We start from the raw sequence: 14,039 nt of genomic DNA, 5'->3' as shown, positions 1-14,039 counted from the left end.
GTGCTATACCAGCTTTTGAGGGCCTCCTACCCGAGCCGCATAATAAAAACATACTCAACCTGCTATTTATTATGGCACAGTGGCATGGTCTTGCGAAGCTGCGAATGCACAGTGATGAAACTTTGGAATTCCTTGATCAAGCTACGACATTGCTCGGACACCAACTTCGCAAATTTCAGCAGGAAACATGTCCCGCTTTCAACACCAAGGAGCTTCAACGTGAAATTGATGCCCGAAACCGACGCCAGGCCAAGCAGCAATCAAGTAGTAGTAATGCACGCGCACCACTGTCAAATAACAACGCTCGACAACCAAAAGCATTTAATCTCAACACATACAAAGTTCATGCCCTTGGTGACTATGCTGCCACCATTAGAAGACTAGGCACAACAGATTCGTATTCCACACAAATTGTGAGTCAAAATTTTCCTATTTTAATACTGCAAATACTGCAAGCTCACAAATATTGGGTAGGGTGAACTTGAACACCGCACACCAAAAGCATCTTATTCTCGTACAAGCAAAAAGGTGTTTATCAAGCAAATTACAAAGATTGAACGACGTCAGGCTCGGCTCCGAAAAATCCATCTTAAATTGCTGAGTAGACAGCATCTAGATGAGAACATCCCCGCTTCACCTGAAACCCATCACCATATCGGAAAGGCACAGAACCATTCTATTGACATCCAGGGATTCTTACAGAAACAAACAGGCGACCCCGCTATCAAGGTAAATACATATATTATGTCTATATCTACCACATGTGACACCAATGTGCAGGAGTTTTTGACTAAACTCCGAGCGCACCTTCTTCCACGACTGAAGGTAGCTCTCCTCACAGACCAAAACAAGCCTGCCGCTACAAGCAGTGAAACGGGCACTTTTGCGGGAGATAACGCATTAGATGGAAGCTACATCATTTTCCATAATAATCGTATCTACCACCACAACATCATCCGCCTCAACTATACAACCTATGACATTCGACGGGCGCAGGACGTAGTGAACATAAACACATCACACAACAGTATTATGATGCTCTCTGACCGAGCTATAGACTCTGGCCATCCGTTCTTATATGCAAGGGTCCTAGGAATATACCATGCAAATGTTATTTATGCTGGACCTGGAAGTTACGACTACCAAGCTCACCGCATGGAGTTTCTCTGGGTTAGATGGTATGAGCCTCTCAGAGACAGTGACTGCAATACTGGCTGGCATCGTCGTCAGCTTGATTCATTTCAGTTCCTGCCCACTGACCACCAAGATGCATTTGGCTTTGTAGATCCAGCTGATATACTTCGTAGCTGTCATGTTATCCCCCGATTTTCAGAAGGGCCTTTGCATCCGCATAGGATTGGTACATCACTCTCTGCGAAAGACTCGGCAGACTGGAAGACATACTATGTGAATAGGTGAGCAACATTTTTTGATTCACTATGCCAGGCTAAACATCTAACAATAATAATCTACAGATTTGTTGACCGCGACATCATGATGCGCTATTATTATGGCTATGCTCCTGGCCACTTGTACGCTAAACGCTCACGAGGAAATACTGAGCCGCCCTGTGGAATACCAGATGAAATTGCCACAGCAACAGTCACAGATCCTGCAGATGAAGTTTCCAATCATGCACGCCAATCTGAAGCCCCGGATTTGCTTGGTTCGGATGCAGAAAACCATGAATATGAGGGCCGAGCCTCATCAGTGAGTGAAGATTCTCAATCAACCTCCTCCGACTTGCCTTCAGAAGAGGGAGATCAAGATGATGGATTGCAGGTCTACGGCCTCAATGATGAGAGTGACAGGAATTTTGATTAGGAAATAATGTTTACTTACAATATTTTTTATGCTATGATGTCTTTGTCTGTTAAATTGCAAGTATCTACCGGTGGGATCAATGCACACATACATCACACCGATAATTACAGAGGCAGACTAGCAAACTGGTTGTATATTAGAAGGCTAGATAAGCTCGCATGATAATTATACTATTCTATCCGACTACCCAACAGTGCCAGTAGTGTATAAAAGCTGATACAACTACATCAATCTTACTCCCATATTATAATCATAGATATGACCTGACAGTCGGATGCAAGACTTGGGACGGATTATAAACTCCGCCTGGTAATATCAGCACCTCACCATTTTCCTGATGCTCCAGGCCTAGGTTCATACGTACCCATCTGCTTCCACTGGTGGAATTTCTTCCATCCGCTCTTCCTTTCCACTGTCTTCAAGAACGAAAGGTACAGAAGGAGTAAATCTTGGATTGTGTTTCGTCACTTACTTACTCTTTACTACCAGTATTCATTCAAACGCGTCTCACCTTAACTCCCTTCAGTCAATAATGCCTAATACAGGATTTCGCCCCATTTCTGTGATTACAATTGTACCTATCATCTATTTTTCAGCCCCAGTAGTACCCACTGAGTATCTTAGTTTAGGATCCTAAAAATCACTATATAAGCTGCTGGATGAAACGTCAGTTCCCTCATCTCCTACCTTTTTCCTATCCAGTGAATACTCTGCTCGTTTAACATGAACGTGCACGGACACACCCCTGACCGTGACTACTATCCTATTATTGGGCGCAGGGGCACAGGAGCCAACTATAATCGCCTCTCTATCGAAGAGTTGCAGTCAAAGAATCCTCGTCAATTCACTCTGTTCATATTAGCCTTTCTCGTTGTTCAAGAGCGCCCCTTGACGGAAGCTCCCTTCACCAATGTCTTCCTGGAAACCCCAGCAGGTGCGTTTGGAGCAATAGCCAGCATACACGGCAAACCGTACCAAGAGTGGATCGGCGACAAAAGGAAACAACTTGATAAAATTGCTGATTTCAACAAGAACGACAGGAAGGACACAGATCCAGTACCTTCTAGGTTTGGAGGTGCGTTAAGCATGTTATTATGTGGTTATTACCTCTAACATATATTACAGGGTATTGCAAGTAAGCTAAATAACACCTTATGATCCACAAATACTTACTCTTACATCTACAGCCATGGTGCTGTATCGTTCCCGCCTTGGCACCGTCCTTATATGTTACTGGTTGAGGTAAAAATTCTATTGACCATTTTCGCACACCTTACCAATAGGACTGAAATTCACAGCAAATTATTGGCACCATAGCTGAAGAACTGGCGAAACAGATCGAGCAACGCAATTATAGCGAAAGGAATTTGTGGGTTCCAGCTGCGAGGCAGCTACGCTTCCCGTACGCTCTTCTTTTTCATAAACCTCACACCGTGTATTTGATGTAGGACGCCCTTATCAGATACTGGGATTGGGCAGCAGAAGATGTTGCGAGAAATGGTCTTCCCCGGGTCCTCAAGGAGGATAAACTGAAGGTTTTTATGGGAGGCCGTAACGAAATCGAGGTTGCGAATCCCCTCTCTTACTACCCGTATGTTGGTGAAATACCACCTGACTTTCAGGACGTGGAGAGTGTAGTGAGTTCTCGTTCTCGTTCTCTATTTATCACCAGGTGCTAATGTCTCTATGCTAGAATGGAGTTTCATATTTTTCTCAGTGGCGTCGCAGCTTCCGGTACGCAGAAAGCTCACCAGATGCAAAACGCAGTAACATACAGGCTCTTGAAAGGTGACTCACCTCCCATATCGAAACATCTGACTTATTTTGACTGTACGACAGGGTACTTAAAAGAAATGTACCTGACATGAGGCGCAAAATCGCGCTTCTATTCACATTTCCCAATGGAGAAGATTCTGCAAAAGCGTAAGCCGATCCATTTTAGGCTTGCAGATAACTGCCTCTGTGACACTGACTTTCAGCTGGGATGAGTTCTCCAACACTGCGATGGAGTCCAAAAGAGAAAATGATCAAACTCTTAGAGGCTCGCTTGAAGGTGTGCATAATAACGTGCACAGTTACCTAGTAATAATGTTCTTTTTACTTTGAACGTTCACACTGAGTACATCTGTGTTCAGGGCGGCAACGGGCATATGGTCAGTAGCTTCCTTGCTAAACCTTCCTTGTCTGATGTCATATGTTGCCGCGTCCCAGAGTGATCCTGACTACGCAAGTTTATCAATCTTACTCGAGATCCAATTCTGATTGAAACATTAAACAGGCGGCCTTCGACCCTATCTTCTTCCGTGTGTTATCCTCCAATTTATTCTGTTATCCTCCTATTGACTCTTCCCAGTTCACCACAGCAACGTTGATAGATTATGTGCGTCATGGTATCTTCTTGATACCACTTTGTGGTCCTAATCGTGCGGTGTCATTCAGTCTCCTTGTGGGAATGGTGCTACCCTAAGTATTGGATGCAAGACGGTTATACTTATGATGGTACAGCTTACCCCTGGACCCAGGTAGGTAGCCTTCCCAAAATTTTTGAAATATACTCGATTTGGGGCCGTACAGGATCGGGGTACTTATCATCAAGTGTACAATGAGCAAGTCCTCCCGAGAGGAAATTTAGCTCCCTTCAGAACCGAAAAGGGAGAGTATTGGACCTCCGAGCAAACACGTTTTCTGGATCCAAAAATTCCAGGCTTCCACCCTAAATGTACTGTCCAATCTCTATATTTGTTTTATGTAGTCGCCTTAGCTTGATTTGTCACAGATTACTCTTATCCGGAGTTCGAAGGCATCAAAGTCGACCTACCTGCTAATGATGCAATGCGTAATGCGGGCAGAAATAAGATAGCAAAGCACTATGGATTCAACCCCAGAGATTCCGCACACAGAGGCAGGGGAACACACCCATCATTCCCAATTCCCAGGAATATACCCGTCGGCATTCCTGACAATTATGAAATGATACCACAATATCGGTCTTTCGTAGTTCAGGTCAGACTCTTAGAACACGCTTACAACAGGTCGTACAGCTTCAACTTGACGTACAAAACGCCCTCCGGAAGTGAGGAGTACGTTGGTTCGGTATCTGTCTTTGCGCGAGCAGACCATTCGCCCTGTGCAGAGTGCGCTTCTCGACGTGCTTCCCGTTCAGTTGTCCGCGGAGTCATTCCTATACCCGACACCTTGGTGGAGAAGATCATCAGTCTGATCCTAGCTGCGGGATCCTTCGAAGCCATCTTGGGGAACATTAAGAAAGGTCTGACTGGAGAACTCGTCGACTCCACAGGCCAGAAACTAGCCACTGCAGAAGGCGGTGATGATGCAGAGGATGTACCAGCTGGCAGGTCAACGTCCGCGAAAGTGACTCCCCTCACTATCTCGCTCTTGTCTAGTGCCATTGCGGAAGATGCAGATGATTCGGTCTACATGCTAGACTCCAGCAACCATGGGGATATCTTTAGTGTAAGCTGGAACTTGAACTCTTTGTCAATCGCGGGCTCATCTCTCTTATTCTTAAGCACGGGTGGCTGGCCACGCACGAGGACTCTCGCCTGGAATGAACGAATATGCATCTACAACGTAAAAATAAATAAGGCCGTGTTGTGACTTGTACGATAGAGTTGATGGGTATTATCTGTTGATATGTCGAAGAATCTCTTGGTTCCATAAACGGTTTTAGTCTCATGTAATACGCGTACTATTCAATCAGCATTGGTGTTTCTTGGCTAGAGTGGAAAGGAGTCGGCGACTGGCGCAAGGGCGCCGCTACGATCATAAATAATCATACGTACATTTTCCGTCAGACGTTACGCGTTCCCTAGTACCGCTCTGACAGGTTCATCCAAGGCCATCTCCTGTGAGGAGAGCGATCATAGCTTTCATCACGTCATCATCTTGTCCGACTCTCAACACCGTGCCTTGGTCGATGCATTGCTGTAATTTCGCGTCTAGTAGCCGTCTATGATATGGAGGATTATTAAATTGCTCAACCAGGAGGGTCTGCCTAACACTTACCTGAGCTGATTTACTAAGATGCCGATCCGAGGCCAGGCCTTGAGATTGATACGACTTCCGTCACTATTGACACTGAGGCCGCCCTTGATATGATCCACAGAAAAAGCGCCACCAAAAAGGAGAAGAGCATACACGGGAACCTTCGTAAGGAACTTAGCTGTGACCAAACGTAGTAGCGGTTAACAACTACATACTTCCGAAGCACCCCTCAAGAACACCTTGCTTGTCCGTTGTTTTTGGAAGTACGCTATGAAGGGTGATTTCCATGCCGTCGTACCAAATAGCACGGAACTCGGGTGCAAAAATACACGTCCATCGCGAGAGTCGTATACCCTGTATTCTTTTGCTGTATTTTCCCGCTGTACAGTGCCAGCTTGTACTTTGTCGAATTTGATCGCGGATTTGGGAAGCTCTACGCGAGCAACTCGTGGCCACAGCCCGCCCAGAATTATAGCCTTTATGACATTTGTATTGGTGCTATTACTGTTGAGATCGGGAGATTTGGCATTGGACGACAGCGGTACGAAACCAAGATCGCAGAGACTAGAGAAGAAATCAAGCCGGAGGGTGGATATCTCACGTATTGTGGTGGGTGATATATAATTCTATGTCACGGTTAGGTTATTCAATTCCAATGTAAGGGAAAATACGGTACTTCTTCACAGAATAACTTCATAGAGTTTTGCGATTTACCCTCAGATCTAAGGCGCATGCACTCGTTATATGCGTTGACATCTGTAATAAAGTCACTGTTATGTGTATTAAATTTTAACTTTGCTCTACAAAGCAATGAGTAGACACTAAACGGTGAAATCATCAGAACCTCACTTTTCAGCTTGTTCTCGATCGTCCATTGGACTAAAAAACAGAGACTTCGAGGAAAGGGCGGCAACCACAGTGAGAATAGGATCAAGACATTGAAATATTGTTCCAAGAATAAGCATCTGTGAACCTACATAAAATGGTTATCCTATAACCTCACGCAGCATACGCACCTTTGCAAGGCGCAAATCCATGGGAAGCACTGACTTGAAGCACGTCAGCTTGTGAGTGACTTAAATAGTAGAGACTAGATTTACAATATGTCTTCCTAGTGCAGTAAGTCGGTCTGCTTCATCCACCGCGCCAAGTTCCTTCAAAACAGACCATGCCTTTTCCATTGCGGCAACTGGAGGAGGATCGATGGCGCGACTCAGGAAAAACTTCAAGAGTGTATGAGTGTATTATCTTTTACCTCCCACGAACGAACCCGTTCACCTTGATATCTTCGTTTTCCCTCGTGACCTTCACTTTCAGAGATATCGTTTCTAGTGGCACTCGGAGAATCTCTGGCACCTGATAGGACGCCATTTTTTCCTGCTGTTTCTTCGTGTAAAGTGCGTAATACTTTCCTGGTTGCGTTCTTCCCGCTCGACCTCTACGCTGTTTGGCTGCAGCACGGCTAATCCATATCTCTTCTAGCTTCCACAAACTACTCTCAGCATCGTACATGGTTTCTTTGGCTTTTCCAGAGTCAATGACATAAACTACGTCATCAATTGTAATGGAAGCCTGGAGATTATGAGTTCATACTATAACGGAGATCACATTGAGTTTCTCACCTCAGCAACATTAGTTGCAGCAATGACCTTCCATTTAGATGTGGGCTTAAATACTGCCCGTTGTTCATCATTAGATAAGTTAGCATGGAGAGGGAAAACATCGGCCTCTCCATTATTCACCGACTTGCGGACGGCTTCTATACATTGTCGGATTTCCTGCACCCCGGATAAGAATACCAAGATTCCTCCCTTAACTTTTGCACTGGACATAATATGATTAATAAGCGAGGCAATTAACTGCAAGAAGACCGCATAAGTGTGGTAGGGAATTATTGTTATAAATGTCAACATTACCTCGTAATCAATACGATCTGCATGAGTTATGCTTCGAATAGTGCTGATATCCTGATCACCAAGACCTCGAGTCTTGAGATTGGACAATGTTTCTGTATCTTTACTGTCCTGTTTGTATCCCTTGGAAGTACGAGGACGATAAGGAAGCAATGGGATATAATCCTCTAGATATCTGTGTCGTGATGGCAGTTAAGGCGCGATTGCGTTGAATAAAATAACATAGCAGCACATACAGGTCTGTAACTGGATGTGCAAATCCTGGGATGGTCAACATAGGAGCATTGTTAAAATACTTTACGAAAGCCTCGTGATTTATAGTTGCAGACATGAGTATAACTTTTAAACTTGGATGCGTTAATAGAAGCTCCTTAAGCTCGAGCAGCAGAAAATCGCCATCTACCGATCGTTCATGTACCTGTATATGCAATACAGTTGGCTGATTTTTTTGGTTTAAACTTAGCTTACCTCATCTACGATAACATGGGTGACGTCTTCCAGTTTGTCTCCCGAACTGAGACGTCGTAGGGTTACACCGGTAGTACAAAACAGGAGCTTTGTCTTCTTGCTTTGTTTGCTTTCCCCTCGAGTTGCATACCCGACACAACCATCATCAAGCCTTTCGGCGGAAACACGGGTTGCAACGGAAATAGCAGCGAGTCTGCGAGGCTGTGTGACAATGATAGAAGCCTTGGATCCCCGATTAGACATTATGAGAGAATCTAGAATAAACTGAGGCACTAGCATAGGGTAATAGTGAGCGCAAATTGCGAAAAACATTTACGAGCAAACATACATTGCGTTGTTTTTCCACAACCTGATAGATATTGAGCTTCAGCCACGCTATCTGTATCTGAGATAATCTTACCTGTGTCACCAACCACAACCATAACACGACTTTTCTGCAACTCGGTTAAGAATCGATCTTTCACTGCAAATGCAGGGAGTCGCTGCCTAGCTACGAAAAGTTCAGAATATTTGGGACTTTTGCATAACGCCTCAAAGTCTGTTCTGATTTGTGAATCAGTGCGACCATCTCGACCTCGAACTGATCTCCTGCTATCCTGATGTGACGAAGAGTGATGTGCGCGTATCTGTTTTGTTGACTCCACGAGGGGAGGCTTATCCATGATTGATGGTGTGGGAACTAGATGTTTCAGTACTTCTGACATCTCCGGAGGACCATTAGTCTCGACATTGGCCCATGTCTCTTCGAGTACGCGCATGGCCGCCATCAAAAACCCCTCTCCAGGTTCTAAGAAAGGCTCTTCATTCATTGCTCCGAGTAGTTCCGCAAGCAGATGCAGCCGAACGTAGGGCGAAACTGATGTCGATGTCATGTATACCGGAGGGTATCCATTTAGCGAATGTGAAGGATCCTGAGGAAGTAGAATGTGTAACTGAATCGGTGCGCTGAAAAGAGGCATGACGATATGAGACGAGTCCAGGTAATGGGCTCCTAGAGCCTCGAGTTCTTCAGGATTTTCTCGTAATTTATCTAATACATCTATTTGAGGAATAGTATAAGTAGCACGGTCTCCGATGAGTTTTCGATCCAGCATGGTGACCAGTAGTTCGACGTTTTGTACCAAAGGATTATGTTGGGTGCATTCCCGAACGGCATGACTTGGCCAACCGGCCTCTTTGATGACCTGATTCTCCATCCAACGTCTCTTGAGGTCATCTCCACTGGAGTGAAGGGAAGTTACAAAAGGATTGGACGAATTATTGCTGGGTAAGAAACGTTCGGGAAGATCACATTCCGGTACATGAAGAACAAGATACTCGATGCAAGCTTCGAGATGTGTCAAGTTGCTTAGAAGGTTGGCACCAAGTGATGAGGGGCGACAAAGATAATTTACAGCATTTTTTATTTGTGCCGGCTTGAACCCAAGAGTAGTAAGCTGCTTGCTAATCTGGGAAACTTCGTCGTCTGCAAGTATGGGTAGTGTCTCATCACCAGTCGAAAAGGAAGTAGCCTGCAAACAAGGTGAATGCAATTTTCAGGTAACGGGTTGAGGCTTACCCTTTTAACAGCATCTTCCACAAGATCGCGAAGGCTGCTCGCCATTTTGACTTCTGGTGCGCGACTAAATTCATTTGGCCCTGCAGCATTTTGTAAGCCGCTCGAAGCACCTGCCTCCCGTTTCTGAACTGCCTTTGCTTGACGTTCATCTACTTGTTTACGAGCTGCGAAAGGGTCTGTATCGTACATCCACTGCTGGTGTTCAGGAGCAGCCTTATGCTCTGCTGCTAGTTCATTCCAGTAATCACGAGGAGCTGGGGGAAGCACACGATTGAGCTGAATATTGTTACAAAACTGACGATGACTATATCTCAGTGTCGTGCTAAGTATCAGGATAAGGCATGGAAAAACGAACTCGATATAATGCGTAAGTCGCGCCCCAATGGCGCGCCTCTAGCTCGGTAGGTCTGACATATGGCGGATGAGGCTCCAAGTAGACACTGTCCGTCTGTGAAGTTTTCTTATTGACCCTACTCAAAGTGACCGCAAAAGAGAAGCCGCCATCCCGATGTTTCTGTACTAGGGCTCAGTTGTGGAAGGACAACTAAGAAGTCGAAGAAATATCATGGTGCTTACAGTAACAACTTTAGGTTTGTCCCATCCATTCTTTTGACACCTGGAAGCCAGTACAAATTAATAAAGACGCAAAGTGAAGAATTAAGACAAATCAAAAGGCTGCAGTCATCCAGCGCTGTCGCTGGCGTCTGCTTAGCTCCATTTTCGACAAATAATTAATATGAAGACTTGACTGTTGCCTAAGAAATAGAACTAGAAAAATGCGGTACGAACCTTTCATTAAGCAAACTCAACGGAAACTTGGAACCTGGCGGAAACAGGGATGTTTCTTTCTCTGAATTCGGAGTATTGGCCTGTGATGAGGACGACTTTGAGGAATTACCTGCATTGCCAGATTTCACAATGCCTTTCTTGGGGGGCATGGGCAAGAGGTAGTCTTTCAGCGGACCATGCTTCTAAGAGTTCTGTCATCTGAGTCCAGTTAGCCGACTCGGAGTGATGCCGAGTAAACGGGGGGGAACAATTCTTCAAAAACTGTCACCCGTGACACCCACAGCCACCTTCACAAGTGAAAATTCAGCTAGACTAACGCTCAGACATTTGAACTCATGACGCTCATCCTCTTCAGCGACTCAAGTCCACGCATCTCATTCGATTCACGGTCAGCTGCTTCACCACCGTGGCAGCAAAAATCTGGAAGAGTACTACACTCCCAACTGAAGTCATGGTTCACTACAATCCTTGGCGTTAGCTGATGCTAGAGGATATTGGACAGCGACTACAATCGAGTTCAAACTCGTATTAGCAAGTGGACCATCAGCAGCTAGTCGCATGATTGAGGTACTGACAGCTGAACTCATCGGGGCTGCCGGCGCCTCCCTTGGCGCTGAGCGTAGATTGTTGTCTCGCTCTCGTATCCAGGCTCGAATCCACGGTATCCATCACGTTCGAAAACGCCAAAGGTTGTGAAGAAACCACTGAAGTGGTTTATGGAGGGGAAGTGCTCTGGGTAGCTTGGCTTAGGACCGTCAGAACACCCAAGTATGTTGAAAGATGATTTGAGAGTCAATTTTGGTACGTCACGGCTACCAATAAATGAGTTTATGCTAACTATTTATGCATACCTCAGCAGATTTCAGTCATTTGCAGTTGTCAATACTATTCCAGCATTGATGTGATATTCAAGTTATGTGCGACTAACTGATGTTGGGCGACATTTCGATCGTGTGTTTACACATGGGGGAGGAACAGCTATTCAGATTATTTCACCCCGCCCCATGTTTAAGGTGAAAATCTATTTGAAAGCTTTGTCGCAATATCGTTTACAATGTGATTTCCGTGACGTGCTATACAGGTCGCAAAGCGAGACTCATCAAATGGTTATTCAGTTCCACTACACCATACCTGTCAAACGTTCCAACTCTTGATCGACGTACGGGACACACGGGTAAAACTTTAACTGCTTGGATGAAGTCGTCGTTATGCGATCTAGAGATGGCCAATATCGTTCTTCTGCATGTAACTTCGGGAAGGGAAACGGAATCATATGTGCGGTGGTACTCAACGCAGATCGCTCATTCATCGCAGCCTTTCCTCCTTCATTGTATGCTGCACCCTATGAACCATCATCCAGATATGGCACTTATACTATTTCATAAACACAGGATTTTGCGAGAAGGCGAGATCACAAAAAATAGTAATAGGTGTTGAGCATTATGGGCGTAATGTGAGCTTGAATTTAATTTTTTTTCCTCCGCAAAATCATATTATCGCAACTTGTACCCCCGTTCTCCCGATCCCCCCTCTTATTCCTCGGTGATGGCCCCTTTTCATTAATTTTTAACGCGCCAGCTATTATGTATTAACACATCAAGCCTACAATTCGTCCTTCCCGTAGCTGGAGGACTTATTCAACAGTCCTTCTCTCGGTGTGATAGGTTATGCAAATTAAGAAGAGGCAGGCAAGGTTGCTTTAATCACTGATTAATCCGTTATATTAATTCCCTAGTATAATTCTGCTATAAATACAGTGCCGAAATACGAATACAAGACAGTCCGCATGCCCCAGTTTCTCCTATACTCCGGACTCGCTAAGGTTTCCAAAGCAGACCGGAATTCTCGTACCTCCTCTCCACATACTGCCGCGTATCAGGAAGATTTCTCACACTGCTCAGTCCTGCAAGGTCATCCAGTGTCGCGTCTCTTTTACAATAACCATACCACTCTGGCCCTTGTGCCTCCCATCTTCGTTGTATGGCCCCGTGCGCCTCGGGAGGTGTTCTGGATATTTCCCGCCTCCCGTGTTCCATAGTCTGCCTCCTCCCATGCTCCCCGGTGCCAGGCACCACGTATGCCCCTCCATGTACCGACATAGCGAACACTGGCTGGTATAGCCTTGGTTGCATGTTCTGTGCAAAGTTCGTGTCAGAGTGCGTGGCAATGCTTGTGGACAAAACTTACATTTGGGAAATGTCTGTTCGTATGCATGTCTGCTGGAGCTCGCAGTTCTGGTAGGGGCTTCGTTCTCGGGCGTGGTGTAGGTGGGGGTAGAAAAGACATGTGTGGTGGTAATGAGCCAGACACTGACGTGTTTATACAGCTATAGAGCGCTCAACGGAAAATGGTGACAATAGTTTTGAGATCGGAGACCGGAGTAGGGGATGCGTGATAGAGCAGGGTGGCTGGAGATGAAGAGGATGATGTGTGTGTATGTGTGTGGTTCAAGATACAACTTTCACGGGCTTCAGAAAGGAGTCATGCAGACGAATGGGGATTGATGCCAGATCTCGGTGCCTTCTGTCAACCAAATTTAGTAACGCCTCTAGCTCCAGTTCAAGAGAGTATGTTTTAAGTTGACATATTCAGGTATTTGCTTTGGTTCACGCATTCCGCTTCTCTGCCTTGCTGAAGATCGAGATCGTATGGCTGTGCAGAAATTTTCAGTTCCCCACCTTCCTTCACTCGATAATGCGGCGACAACGACTCCGGATTCCGGGGCATTCCAAACTGATCAATACTGTGAGATCTATGATTTCGATAGATGAGTGAGTATATGTTTATATAACATGGAGGACGGTTATCTTGAACTGGATGACCTGGAATGTTCTTATTTTTTGCTAGATAAGTGCTGCGCATACGGAGGGCCGATGTCAATGCCGGTTATAAGAGCCTGTCAAAGCAGGAGGCACTGACACCTCTCTCATTTAACGGAATCGGATAATGTTTCTCGAAAATACCTCCGAGGTCGTGTCTTTCTTCATCTGTCTACATTGACTTGTTTCATGATCGCGTCTATCGTTACCTCTTTTGCTCGAGGCGTTGTTAAAATCACACTATCTTTCTCGATTTACATGTTGAGAGGCGTCTCTTACTTGTCAATCTTGCGCCGGTAACCCTGGGTAATGCGGCTATCCTCCTATTCTTGCTACACCGGCCATCTGTACGAGTGAGCTAAGCCCATCTATCCGTTATTGTCACGTCTGGCTCGGATGGCACACAGCCCTGCGTATACATACCCGTGCAGCCGCCTGTTGATCTTAGATCTTCTGTCATGTTGTTATGTCTCTCGAGAAACCTAGGATCAAGAATGCGATACTCCCTCTGACCAGAGATAGACAAGGTACCAGTTGCATTGAGTGGGGCTACGACGTCACTTGCTGTAGAGGCCATTATATCCATCCTCGGTTTTCTCAGATACCCCGCCATTCAGATAAGAAAATATTATTTCAGGCTTTAATGCTTGCGTCGGCTTAGTA

General features: G+C 45.4%; 4 protein-coding genes across 4 annotated transcripts; 3 read left to right on the top strand and 1 right to left on the bottom strand.

Moving 5' to 3' along the window:
* Positions 1-1,987, top strand: SERLADRAFT_462699 (uncharacterized protein; the record flags this gene model as incomplete). The annotated part of the gene is made up of 4 exons (XM_007316164.1): positions 1-413; positions 475-729; positions 781-1,415; positions 1,476-1,987. The coding sequence occupies 4 exons, from the start codon at positions 72-74 to the stop codon at positions 1,822-1,824; spliced, it is 1,581 nt and encodes a 526-aa protein (XP_007316226.1).
* Positions 1,988-2,783: 796 nt separating this feature from the next.
* Positions 2,784-5,476, top strand: SERLADRAFT_462697 (uncharacterized protein; the record flags this gene model as incomplete). Its single annotated transcript, XM_007316163.1, has 16 exons — positions 2,784-2,899; positions 2,950-2,959; positions 3,012-3,066; positions 3,123-3,226; positions 3,287-3,461; positions 3,518-3,612; positions 3,664-3,747; positions 3,804-3,906; positions 3,960-3,977; positions 4,036-4,050; positions 4,103-4,127; positions 4,178-4,204; positions 4,264-4,346; positions 4,399-4,543; positions 4,601-5,298; positions 5,356-5,476. 14 exons carry the CDS (start codon positions 3,052-3,054, stop codon positions 5,440-5,442), a joined length of 1,674 nt encoding a protein of 557 aa, XP_007316225.1.
* Positions 5,477-5,673: 197 nt separating this feature from the next.
* On the bottom strand, positions 5,674-10,706 carry SERLADRAFT_367686 (uncharacterized protein; the record flags this gene model as incomplete). The annotated part of the gene is made up of 18 exons (XM_007316162.1): positions 5,674-5,794; positions 5,851-5,990; positions 6,045-6,455; positions 6,506-6,629; positions 6,679-6,794; positions 6,846-6,878; positions 6,930-7,052; positions 7,108-7,401; positions 7,452-7,688; positions 7,746-7,917; positions 7,979-8,160; positions 8,211-8,482; positions 8,539-8,559; positions 8,611-9,721; positions 9,769-10,062; positions 10,124-10,287; positions 10,314-10,384; positions 10,558-10,706. 18 exons carry the CDS (start codon positions 10,704-10,706, stop codon positions 5,674-5,676), a joined length of 4,035 nt encoding a protein of 1,344 aa, XP_007316224.1.
* A 132-nt stretch (positions 10,707-10,838) lies between these two features.
* On the top strand, positions 10,839-13,717 carry SERLADRAFT_462685 (uncharacterized protein; the record flags this gene model as incomplete). The annotated part of the gene is made up of 7 exons (XM_007316161.1): positions 10,839-11,358; positions 11,414-11,887; positions 11,949-12,010; positions 12,136-12,245; positions 12,315-13,149; positions 13,218-13,328; positions 13,405-13,717. 2 exons carry the CDS (start codon positions 12,225-12,227, stop codon positions 12,675-12,677), a joined length of 384 nt encoding a protein of 127 aa, XP_007316223.1.
* Positions 13,718-14,039: the final 322 nt, after the last annotated feature.

Source organism: Serpula lacrymans, assembly GCF_000218685.1.
Source record: "Serpula lacrymans var. lacrymans S7.9 unplaced genomic scaffold SERLAscaffold_4, whole genome shotgun sequence".
Classification (NCBI taxonomy): domain Eukaryota; kingdom Fungi; phylum Basidiomycota; class Agaricomycetes; order Boletales; family Serpulaceae; genus Serpula; species Serpula lacrymans.
Note: the sequence above shows the minus strand (reverse complement) of the source record. Positions and strands in the feature narration are given on the sequence as shown.